Below are 13,068 nucleotides of genomic sequence, written 5' to 3'. Positions count from 1 at the left end.
AATCCTTCATACACACAAAGTAAATTTCATACATCAGAGCAAAAGAAAATGTATACACTTTATAATAAAAACACAAACAAAAAAAAAATGAAAATGATATGCAGCCTACAGTGCTGTAAATAATGCTTATGCAAGTTAATGCAAGTTCTAGTTTCACCTGACTGTCAATTGCTGTAATAAATGTATCAAATGTTCCAAGGGATTCATAAATCGTATTCATGGTATTATGTTCTTGACTAATTTTGAGGATTGAACAGACTATTGTGCATGTGATGACTTACACAATGAAATGATGCTGACTCATTTTGGAGTGAACAACCATTAGACTGAGAATCAACAGTCAGTTTAGATCAACACGATCTATTCACTTGGAAATTGTGCTAAATGTAGGCTACCTGTACTTAATCATTTGCAAAGATTTACTGAGACATTGAGACATGCACTAAGACATTCGCAATTTGATGACATTAATGAGAAATTCCATTCTGTTGTGAACAATTGCCAAGTGGTTTGGAGGTTTGTCCATGTTGTTTTGAGAATGTAATTTCTGTTTCAAGAAATGAGCCAAACCAATGGAGAAACACTGTAAGAGGTTTGTGTATCATCATTATTATTATTATTAAGTAAAATGTGATCAATTTCCACAATTTAAACTACTTGCACCCGTGGAGCTTTCATCAGCTACCACTTCATTAAGAGTTTCACAATCCAAAGGCGCAAAATTCATACAGCAGTTGCCAGGTTGAAGGTTGTCTTTCTTCATTCCACAAGGTGTCCCAGAGTCAGCAAGCCTGGCAACCAGGACAATGCGCAGGATACAGCAGGCAGTATGGCGGACAACGAAAGTGATTTGGAAACATACGGACTGGAATTAGCTCTCGACACGCTCTGTCTAAGATACTGCAGTAAGGAGTCAACTCTAAGCAGCAAAGACTACTGTTCTAAGTTTTGTGAGGTATGTTAGGTTGACATTTTAGCTAATTATCAACGGATTTGTTGACTGTTTGTGGCTAACGCGACTAGCTTTGCTAGCTAACGTTAGCTGCCAGGCTAGCTGTATTTATTATCCAGCTACGACTGCATTGCCCGTCAAAATTGTAACTCACTGGATAAACCATCTTTTATTGTGTTTTATATTAATTTCCTAGATAGATAACTTTGTCCTGCAAACGTGTTTTAATAAAATATTTGTAAGGAAAAAAAGTGTGTAAGCTAAGCTTATTTTTTATTCTCCAGAAATTGAAGGAAGACCAACTTTCAGTTCAGTTGTTGAGGTTCGTAATTATTAGGTAAAGAATATTAAAGCTTGGAAATCCTATGAGAGTCCATAGGAGCGCGAGTACTACAATTTTGCTCTCTTTACATGGTGGTGTGTAATCAAAACGAAGACTGACTGAGCAGTACAGTCCATCATGTTTTAGCTTCCCAATGTACAGCTTCTCGACAATGGTGAATAACGTATTTGGCCCTGATAGTTAACTATTTTCTTTCTTTAAACCTGGCTGATAGTGCACCCTAGTGTAAAGCCAACTCGTTAATTAATTTTATTTTAATTAAGTACGTACAAGCAAACCCTCTATTTTATAGTGTTTTAGTTAAAATCTATCAAATATCCATGCGATCTGTATTGTTACTTCACTTAGATCGCCATATATCTCAGTGTTTGAAGGATTGTCACTCTTTAAACCCCCTTTGGTCTTTTTTTCTGAACAGCTAGTTGAGGAGTACACAGGTCAGTGGCAAGTTCCCCTCCCTCAGCTGAAGGTGCTGAGGACTGCGATCTGCTGCTTCACCAGAGCCACAGCCGGCTTTCCAGACGACTGTCAACACATCCAATATGTTCTCAGTAGTCTGGCGTTGTAAGTGCTTTTTACATGCTTTGTGCATTTCATATGCAATCTAAATTAACTGTCATCTCTAAAAATAGTAATAAAAAGTTTGGTGCTGTATTTAGCACCACAACATTTTTCATTTCTTCTTTTTATGAACTATTTTCTGTCTTTTTGTAATGTCTTTTCCATTGTTATACCTTTAGAAGGAAGTTTTTATTTACTGCCAAGTGCATATTGTATATATACACATAGGTTTGACCCCCCCCCCCCCACTCCACTCTGTGTTACAGGAGCTTCTTTGAGCTGATGCTGTTTTTTAGCAAAGAGGAGTTTGTGGAAGAGCCTTTAAAAGACATTCTTGATTCTTTTCAGGTGAGAACTGAGAATATTGGGTCCCTACTTTCATTTTTTCTTCAATGTTTTTCAAATAATCAAAATCTCAGTTGTAAGCTTTTTTAGTGTGGAGATTGTCTTACTAATTTCTGTTCAGAAGCAATCATAACATTTTATTGTCAAAATACCAAATGCCGTCTCATCAGTTGGATGGCCATGTGGACAAACCTGTTTTGTATTGAAGAATACTGTTAGAGAATTAGAGTGAATATCGTTTTTGCAGGAATGCCACTTCCAGCTCCTGAGACATAGGAACATCTACCTACAGCACGTGAAGCAGGTTATTAAAGGAGGAGGCCCGTGGGAGAATCCGGTCCTTCAGGGAATCTTAAAGGAAGCAGATTTGCCACAAAATGAGGGTATGTACAGTAGAAAAAGTAAGCAAGTTTTATCTTTGGTAGATTAGTGCTTTAATGTAAAAATTGTCATTGACTTGAAACCTTAAATTGATTAAGATCTTTAAAAGATTCCACATTTGTAATGAACTTGTTGTATTTGTGAGATGAGAATCGGGGGTGTGGGGGTTGCGCCTGTGAAAAATTGTGCCACATTTTCTTTGCTAATGCCAAACAATTTATTCTGCCGTTGATAGGGCTGCACGATATGAGGAAAACTTGCGATATGCGATATTAGTGATCAATATTGCGATAACGATAAATTTGCGGTAAATAAACAAACAGAAAAATAAACAAAAATATCATTCCCATTTCATTGCAACAGTTTAAAAATTATACAGTGATCCCTTGCTATAACGCGGTTTACTTTTCACGGTTTCGCTACTTCTCGGATTTGCATCGTGCATTGTGTTCTGCATTCTGATTGGCTAAAAAAGTCACTCCGCTTCTTCTCTACCTGTGCGTCAATAATGTTGCAGTTTAATATGTACACGTACGTAAATCAGCTTTCCAAATTACGTACATGCAAATCATCTTGCAATTTCAAGTTTCTCTAAAACCCATAGAAAAAGAGCAACACCAACTGTCAATCACTATGTTCTTCTCCCGAACAAACACACACAGCTGCACCGCGGGCTTGAGGAGAAAACACTGCAGCTTCTCAGACTGAAGAGCATTGAAATACACCTGAGCCACTATTTGTCCGTTTGTACTTTGTATTTTTTTCATGATCATCTAAATTTTCTCCCGTTTAATTTAATTACTCTCGGGTCGCGGTGGGCGGGGCTTATCTCCGCGATTTGAAGCCTTCTGTTTACAGCGATGTTTCAAATTATTATTTGACAGTACAGTACAGAAGTTATTTGTTGAAAAAAAAAAAACGTTTCTAAAGTACTTTGATTTGTGAAACAATTGCTTGAGCCTGTAAAATGGTTTGTTCTTTCTTTTCAATGTATAATAGAGTATTTAATTGTATAATAACTGTTAAAAAAAATAGAGGTTTCTACTTCACGGATTTTGCCTATCACAGGTTCTTTCTGGAACGTAACCCCCGCGAAAAACAAGGGTTTACTGTACTCCAAATGACCCTCATCGACATGGGGGACAAACATCTAACATAATAGGCCTCCATCTGATTGGTCAACAATGGGAAGGCGTCCATCTGATTGGTCAAAGCATAAAGGGATTTATTTGATTCGTTAAATGCTTCAAGCTGCTAGAAGATTGTTTTAACACATTTTGGATTTGCGATTTATTGCGATATTCGCCGTCTTTTGCGATATGCATATTGCAGAGCTGGATATTGCGATAACGATAAATTTGCGGTATATTGTGCAGGCTTAGCCGTTGACTTGTTGCTGGGATTGGGTGCTTAAATCTATTTGTGTTTTTTCTTTGAGAATTTGTTTCCAAAGTTCAAAGATTCTTTATTTGAAGCACTTTTGCTTTGTTTAATGACATCTTTGCCATCTCAGTAATTGCATTCGTTGGGAACAAAATCTGCTTCTGAATAAGTTTGGCTTGTTGATGATCAGACTGATCTGAAAGTATTGAAAAGGTTTTGTTGCTGTTAGAGTTTTAACTTTTTGCCTCACCGAACCTTAGAAAAGTGCCTGCTGTAAAGTTAGGTGAGGAGCAAAGAAATAAAAAATAATAATATCAAGTCTTCAAACTTTATAATTCTTTAAGAAATTCTAGGAGTGTCAGTTTAATTTACTTCACTACACAGTGTTTTGGAAGTTAACACATTTTTCTTGCTAGTAATAGCAACTTCAATACTGTTCTGGAATCATCTAGTCAGATTTCCACATGTTCTTTCTTTCTGAAACAGTGGAGGACTTCTTAAGCTCAGAGCCGCCCATTTTCTTGGAGCTGCGCGTTCGATATCTGCAAGCTTGTGAACGCATCCAGGAGGCTATGACCCTGGCTAAAAGCTGCCTGGAAAATCACGAAGCAGCACAGCATCTGTACTTCCACCAGGCCTACCTGACCTGTCTGTACAAGGCTTCACTGTATGAAAACCTTCACAAAGAGGTGAAGAACGTCACTGCAAATCTGTTTGGAAAAAGGATGAAAATGTTATGGACTTTTCTTATATTGCTGTTTGGCTGCAAATGTAAATCCGGGTAAATCCTAGATTTATGTAATTAGTCTTATTTTGCATTGAAAAAAATTGGTTCAAAAAATTTTCCTGTTATGATCACTTAGTCAAACACTTCTATGTAAACCAGTAGCATGCAATAAATAATACAACTGTAGAGAAAATGTTATTGATTTCATGATGCTGTCCTCCTCAGATGGCAGAAATAGACGGCCGTGATGCGGTGGAGATCATCTGCAACACAGAGAGTGTGGAAAAAGATGAACTTCTCCTGTCGCTTTGCAAAGCTTTCCTCACTCGCCAGCTTCACAACGGAGACATGTATTACATCTGGTAAGGTAGACATAATCCAAGGCTGCTGAGCTGCCGTTTTGTTTTTAGTACTTCTGCCCTTGTAGTTTTATATTGGTAAAAGTAACCTGAGTGAGGTAGTTGGAAGATAGGATGGGGAAAAAGAAGCGAGGCAATGAAGTGTTACATCCCTGACATATACCGTAATTTCCGGATTATAAGCCGCTACTTTTGTCACACGCTTTGTGACAGCGAGCCGGTTTAGCTCGTGCTGGTTTGCGGCGGCTTCCGTCCGTGAAACCAGGGTTCGACTCCGGGCTGCTCCCTGTTCCCTTCTCTACCTCTGTGCCGGTCCCAAGCCCGGTTTGAGAAGGTTGCGTCAGGAAGGGCATCCGGCGTAAAACATTGCCAAGTTTACCATGCGACTTGTTCGCTGTGGCGACCCCTGATGGGAGAAGCCGAAAGAGGAAGAAGACTTTTGTCACACGCTTTCAACCTTGTGTCTTATTCAAAGATGCGGCTAATTTATGCATTTTTTCTAACAGCCGCTGGGGGCACTCGAGCAGAAATGTAAGCGTGAGATAGGGATAATGCAGGTTTAATGTAAATTCCCACTTTGAGAATGAATAGCAAAAACAGATACTCACGGAAATTTCACTAAGTAAAGCAGATGGTTCCAGCTATCAGTTATCTGAGCTGTCATTCAAACAACTGACTGTATTGGAAAACAATTCCTGAACCATCCACATCTCGACTCCGAACAGTACCCTCATTTCCGACATTAAGCCCATTTATTTTGACACACCCACAAGTAGCGAAACAGCATGGATCATTAAAACTTTGAAAACTCTTTCTGTGTACAGTCTTTCTTTGTAAAAATATCATGTGTAGAACCTTTCCTGCGATTACTTTTTTTCTTTCTTTCCTCGCCGCTGAAGATCTTCCTTTGGTTGTTCACTTCCCTGTTCGGACCCTCAGAGCCTCCAGAGTGGGTTAATAAAGAATCATTCATCTTCTTCTGGGAGTGACCTTCTTTTATTACAGTTCTCTTTCATTCTGTATAACAAACATAAATACACACCCCCAACACACTTTTGCTGCTCTTGCTCTCTCCCCTCCTTCCGCTTGTTACACACGTGCGTGTTTTCAGCACATTCACATCCTCAATCTTCGACACAGTGTCCGACCCGGAGGTTAGCCTGGCCTTCAGCCCCTAAAGGCCTGTTCACACCGGGACGAATTTCGCCCGCGATTTTCGCCGACGTTTAACGCCTCGTGACTGAACAAAGGGCACCAATGTGAGTGTGCACACCGACGCGAAAAAACGCCACGTGTCAAAGCGTCACTTTTTAAAAAACGCCTCGGTTCGTTTTTTTGGTTCGACGCGCCGCGTCGAAAACTATACGACCAATGAGAACAGCGCTTTTGCACACGCGTCTGGTGCTTCTGAAGTTACAGTAAAACACAACTTGTGGGCGTTCAAACATCAAACTGCCTTTCTGAGCACACATACCAGCGAAGAAGATAGACGCCAAGTGCCACGACGAAATAATGACGGACATTTTAAAATATCCCTGAACCAAGCACCAGTTGGAGCTACTGGTGCTTGAAATATTCATGTTTTCTTTGTATGATTCTGACAAGCGCGTAAATACTTGCTCTCTTCTTCTGAGCGAAAAGCGACTTTAAGAAGCGTAAAGTTGCGCAGCGCCACCTTGTGTACAGGAGTATTTCTGTTTTATATTAAGCGCCATCTAATGTCAGGGAATGAAATTGCATGTTCACTCGGCTCATCGTCAGCGAAAATCGCCTGGGTGTGAACACAAAAAACGTGGCGAAAAACGCTGGCGAATAACGCCTGGCGAATATTCGTTCCGGTATGTACGGGCCTTTAGACTCATGGGAAGTGGGGAATCGTGTGTGTAAAGTTCCTCACCATGCCTGAGGGGGCTGTGAGCAGAAGTGACATCCATGCTGTTTGGCTGTTTGTGTGATCAAATAAATAGGCAAAAATGCTGGAAAGGAGAAAATGTGAAATTTGTTAGCTTCTCCCTCTCTTAGACTGTTTACTGTTGGAGATGCGCAGAACGTTCGTTACAACATGTTTAAACGATGGCGCATGTGTGTATAACATAGGTTACCCTTTAAAAATTTTAACGGCGCGGCTTGTAATCTGGGGCGCTCTATAGCCCGGAATTTATGGTAATGAATCGCTAAGTCTCTGTAACATTAAACTTTTGGTGTTCTTTTAAGCTCCTTTCATGTTCTTGAATTTATGTATTGTCTATACATGTTGTGTTTGCCTCTAATTATTTGGCATTCCACAATGCATCATTCACACTTTAATGTAGTTGTTTGAGATTTATACGACAAATGCAGTTTCTCAGCACAGGCTTCGTTGGTCCATAGTTTCATTTTGATGCTCAGATTTGCTTTGTTCTCCCTTTTTGATGGCTGTGCAGAACTTTGTACAGTGTTCCCTGGTTTATCGCGGGGCATGCATAACCAGCGGTAGGTGAAAGCAGGATTACAGCTGTTTAAAGCTGAAAAACTTCTCACTACAACACTTTTCTCAGAGCAACATGAACATTTTTAAAGTCTTTCACACTTTTTCTCTCCCGTTTAAGATCTCAAAAGTTCAAACAAAGATCTAACTTTGGCAAGCTGCACGTGATTCAACTCTGTACAAGAGACACTACGGAAGAGTTTGATTGACAAAATCAACAGCCAATGGGGACACAGAACATTGTGCGCTGTCAAAAGAAATCGAGGGAACACTCGAATGCTTTCTACTTCCTGTTCTATCAGACAATCCTGTGACCTATAAAAGTTTCTAGTATTGCAACTGGTCAAAGTAGACTTTGCACGTGAAGGTTGAACTGATTTGACTTCTTTCAGGGACTTGGTTTTCATCTGGAGCAGGCTGTATCTCAGAGCCCATCCATCTAGACAAGGCTTCCTCAGTGAGTGCTTACAGTTGGCCTCCTCTGCTACCAATGTGAGAGCCATTTTCCCCTTCATCAAACTGGTCACTGCAGAGGTGAGTCTCCTCGCCATCATCTTCAACCCCTCTGGATCAACCTCTTGCATTTGTCCGCTTTCATTCTTTTGGTTGGTCTGAGAAATGCACTAATAGTGTTTAGGTTGCGCACCTGAAGTTTAAGGACTCGTGTTTAACAAAAATATTTTTTTTTATAGCAAGAGCAGTTTCTTTCATTTTCTCCTTGTTTTCTTTCCTTTGAATAGCTTGGAAATAAGGGAGTGGAGGTGTGTGTGGAGCTTTGTGCCAGAGCGCTGCAGCTGTGCGATAAGCAGGCCGACACTGTTACTCAGCCGCTCGTCTGCAAGACCATAGCGTTCCTGCTGCCTCATGACCTAGAGATCTGCCGAGCGTGTGCCCTGCTCGTGTTCTGCCAGGAGAGGAGCCTGGAGGCCTACCGAACAGTCTGCCTGCTTTACATGCATCCTGATCAGGAGCCGCATCCTGACAGCAACACCGTCCGGACAAATGTTCGCTTCCATATTCTGCAGGTACATATAAAAAAATATAGACTATGTCGGAAAGAAAAGTGATCTTTCTGTGTTTGTTACAGTTTTCTAAATTCTTTTTTTCAGATGCTCAAGGAGCGCTTGTGTTTTGACCCCGAATTTTGGAACCTACTAACTCTTAGAACTCGTTGTTTGGAGTTGATGAGTGACAAGGTCACCAAGGATGCTGTTCTCAGTGAGATGAAGGAGGAAGAGGAAAAGGAGTGCACCCCGGAATACTTGCCAAATAAATCGGTGCACAGCTCGTGCATTCTTGGTTTAAAGTCATGCCACTGCAGTCCAGCTGCCACTCCAAACGAAACTCAGAAACAGACGCTGACAAATGGAGTGGAAGAAAAGTCAGAACCCAACGACGCACATTTAAGAAGGATGAAATGGAGAAGACGACTCCCAAAGAGAACCAAAATAATCTCCAATGAGGAGTTCGATCCGGATCCAGAGGTCACATATGACCTCGAATCAACCTCTTTGGGTAGCAAGCCCGCGTATTCACTACGACAGAATCACACAAAGATGGAACAATCCGCTTCTCTTAAGCTCCCTCTGAACCGCAAGAGGGAGTACTTGTCTAGATGTGTGAAGAGTCAAATTCTAAAAAGAAAAGGGCAAAAGAGAAGATGGTTGCAGGGTCTTCCAAGGCTCGAGCAGGCGCAGACGGTTAAAGAGAACAAGATCAAAGTTAGAGGGCGAAAGCGCGGAAGGAAGCCCTTACACAAACTGGAGCTCTCTTATCCTGACAATGAAATGAACCTCGAGAAATACAGTGGTGGTGAAGACGAGAAAACCGGCACTCCTGAGAAAGATCGGGATTGGCCTTACCGGGATATCGAACTGGAAAACCAGAATGAGGAGAAAGAGAATGAACCTGAGCATCAGCGTGACCCTGGGAATGAAAACAGAGGCAACACAAGCTTAGTCCATGCTAGCAGTTACTGCCAACAAATTCAAGGGGAATCTCCAGCTCAGTTTGTGCCTGAGCTTTATGGAGTTCCTCTTGTAGAAGCTAATCCTGAGCTTGACGGACCCTTGCTGAAGTTACCCGAGTTTCCCATCGAACTGTTGCACAATTACTCCCTTCAATCCCAACAGCTTGAAAACGAGAGCGAGGAACATCTGGAATGTAAGCAGTCCGATGAGATGAGTGCAGAAGAGGATCTCCAGCCGGAGCAGAATCTGGAGATCCCCAAACTCGAGGTAAGATGTGTTTACTTCAAACATCTTGACAGGTGAGGGGCGAAAAGGTGGCAATTGAGTGGATGAAAGAATTGGAAAATGGAATCAAACAACAAGGCAGATTTGATCTGATATGTATAGCTTTGAATTAGGTCAAATTACCTAAAATAAATCCAGTTTCAAACACAAAGTTATTTTATAGTTTTTTTTTTTTTTTAGCATAACACTGCTTTAGTATAATGTTGTTTGACATATTGCTTGTTTATAGTGATAGTCTTTAGAAATTTGACATTTTTGGGTAAGGGTTGAGCTTAAATAGATATTAAAAATCACCAGATTTTGTTTTAAAGACCCACTCTGATCATCTTTTGATCTATTCTAACAGCGTTCCCTGTGGTCTTTTAGTTCATAGTTTCTGCAGAGCGGCAGTAGTTTGTTAGTAGTTTGCCTCTGAGTTGTCGGCGGGACCATCCCACGGGGTAACCTTATCTGCCTTCTCCCAGTTGCTGAGAGCTCAAAGCAGGGAGTTTGTGGCACGCCCAGCATTATTTCGACGTCACAGATAACCTCTTTTTAAAACTGCATTTCTTTTTCTGGTTCTGATTCACAACAATTTAAATAAAGAAATACTCAGGACCATTTTGAGCGTAATTCTTTTTAAAATGTCTTCCATCATCAGAAAAATGCCACAAGAACATGTTAAAAACACCAAAAACATGTTTTTCACCAGTGTATCTTTAAGGATGTGCCAGTTTCCTGGTTGACTTTTCTTTTATCCATCTCAGATTGTTGTAACTGTTGCTTCTTTGTCTTCCGTTCAGCTCAAAGCCAAAGCGACATGGAGGGAGAGAGTACTCCGGACTCAAAAATACGGCCATTTGTCATACCGCTGCGGCCTCTGCTGTAAAACCTATAAGGGTTTGAACGTGATGAGGCATGCTATTTCCCATCTGAAAAACCGAAAACTGAAATGCATCCTCTGTGGGAAACGCTTCAAACAGTTCCCACTGGCCAAAAAGCATGTTCTGGACCACATCGATGAAATGTGCAAACAGAAACCCCCTGATGAGGAGCCAAGCACCGACACAACTCCAACTGCTAATGGGATTATAGACGACACTAAAGAAGGTAAGACTCCATCTGCTAAAGTGGAAGCATCTGAGCAGAAATCCAAAAGTAAAACCAAACTGGAAAGTCTCACAAGGGAAGAAAGAATCATCAGGAACGTCCGCATCCTCCTCAAAAAGACCTCTGGGATTCAGAAAAAAGACTCCACGTCCAGGCAGGTGGACTTCAAGGATGAGCAGGTGGTCCTGTCAGATGATCTGGTGGTCATAAAGGAACCGTTTTTAAGAAAGGATAAAGAGGGAGGAGAGGAACAGGAAAGGCCAGCAGGAGAAAATGGCTGCAATGTGGACGTGAAGTTCCACCTGTGCCCATCAGACTCCTGTGATAAAGTGTTCATGAGATTAGGCAGCACCATAACCAAGCATGCTCTCAGATGCCATGTGGAGGAGGAGAAAGTGCTGGAGAAGGCTTTTCTCTGGTCCAAGCGAAAGTGCAGCTTCTGCCTCAGGTGAGAAACATGTGACACGAAGTTTTATGAGGTTTGATTTTCCATCATTACAAATCAAAAGAATCTTTATTTTTATTCTACTTTTGTCTTACAGGCAGATTCAGTTTTATCAGCATTACAAAGACCATGTGAAGCTCCACGGGGCTTCTTTGCCGTATTTCTGCTACCATTTGGAGTGCACCAAACGCTTCGCACAGCAGCAGGAGTTAAAGGACCACGTCAGGACCCATCAGCCCTTCACCCCTCAGTGTCAGTTCACAGACTGTGAGAAGCTCTTCTCCAATTGTCAGGGTCTCTTTGACCATGAATGGAGGCATTATGTCCCCGTTCCACAGAAAGAAGAGTTGGAGCAAATCACCCCGGAAGTGAAGCAGCCCAGCTCTGAGGCTCCGTGGAAGCAGAGAGTGAAGGTTGAAGAGTTGTGGCTGCAAAGCAGGAAGGGAGAGGCTCCCACTCTGGATGTTCATGTGGACAGGGTTAAAGCTGCAGATGAAAGCTCTACAGGAAGTGTCCCAGATAAAAGCCCAAACATGTCCTACTCTGAACACTGTTCTAAAGAATGGGATGACGATCAACACGTGGAAAGTGGGAAACCAACCATCAATGGATACGAAGATGTTGGGAGGAACGCACAGGAGCCCCCCTCGAATTCCAACACCCCTGCTGCCATTAAGAGTTCCGCTAAGAAGTGTCAAAAGAAAGTTCCTAAAGATTGGGATGTAATAGATGTAAAAGACGTAGAGGATGTGTCCACTCTGGCTGAAGGGATCCAGAAAAATATGGGGGAGCCACACATCACTGAGCACAAAACCTTCAAGCCTGAAGATCCCGCCTACGCACCTTTTGTCAAAGCCCCTTTCATCAGACCACCGCCCTCCACGTACCTGGACGAATCGGTCCTCTCAATGCCCAAGAGGAGGTCTTCAGACCAGCCCCCACCTAAGAAATACTACAAGAAAAATAAACAAACCGCTCAACAAAAAGACACAAATGAGGTCGTGTCGGCCCCAAAACAGATCAGACATCGCTGTGACAAATGTCTATCCTCTTTCAACACTTTGGAGGAGCTTCAGAGCCATCAGACCCTTAACACCTGCTCTTCTCTCTTTGGTTTTGACTCAGATGATGAAAACTAAATGTTGAAAACGTTTTTTATGAGCAGGTGCCAGCTTTTTATAAAGGTAGGGAAAATGACAATAGAAAAAGTCACTTTCAAAGGTAACCAATACTTCTGGATTTTAGATGCTTCACAACCAGTGTGCAGAATTTACAGGTCTGGACGTTCAGCAGATGTGGTCTTTCAAATGAAAAGGGACAGCTGAGCACTTCGGAGGGTTAGAAAAACAGCTCTTAAAGCAGATTGCACTTCTTAAAGAAAGTGGAGGTTCTTTAACATTTGCACCAAGATGTTTCCGTATCATGTTTGTTGTGGAGAGTAATCACTTCCGCAACCACCCGATGGGGTTGCAGAAGTCACCCAAAAGAAGCTGCTTCTGTTGGTTTTGCTCTGAAGCATCCAGAGCTAGCTTATCCTTAAAGAATCTTCGTAAATAAAAACGATCATGGAAAACCTTGAACATCCTCTTCTCTGCACAATAACTCAACGACGGGGTCTTTAGTGAGACTTGAACCCCAACTGCTTCCTGCACACAGCTATAAGCCCTTCAAATGTTAGAAAACAAGTAACGGGGATCTATAAAGTTTTAAGAATTTGAATTGAAAACCATTGCTAAACAGTAAAAACCTATATGGATGGTA

General features: G+C 41.6%; 1 protein-coding gene across 1 annotated transcript; it reads left to right on the top strand.

Annotated features, from left to right (window-relative positions):
- The first annotated feature begins 788 nt into the window (after nt 1-788).
- Nucleotides 789-12,887, top strand: znf654 (zinc finger protein 654). The gene is made up of 11 exons (XM_011489643.3): nt 789-955; nt 1,714-1,859; nt 2,123-2,204; nt 2,449-2,584; nt 4,452-4,654; nt 4,918-5,054; nt 7,911-8,052; nt 8,259-8,543; nt 8,628-9,755; nt 10,556-11,310; nt 11,405-12,887. Exons 1-11 carry the CDS (start codon nt 830-832, stop codon nt 12,444-12,446), a joined length of 4,182 nt encoding a protein of 1,393 aa, XP_011487945.1. The 5' UTR covers nt 789-829; the 3' UTR covers nt 12,447-12,887.
- The last annotated feature ends 181 nt before the right edge of the window (nt 12,888-13,068 follow it).

Source organism: Oryzias latipes, chromosome 21, assembly GCF_002234675.1.
Source record: "Oryzias latipes chromosome 21, ASM223467v1".
NCBI classification, from domain to species: Eukaryota; Metazoa; Chordata; class Actinopteri; order Beloniformes; family Adrianichthyidae; genus Oryzias; species Oryzias latipes.
Note: the sequence above shows the minus strand (reverse complement) of the source record. Positions and strands in the feature narration are given on the sequence as shown.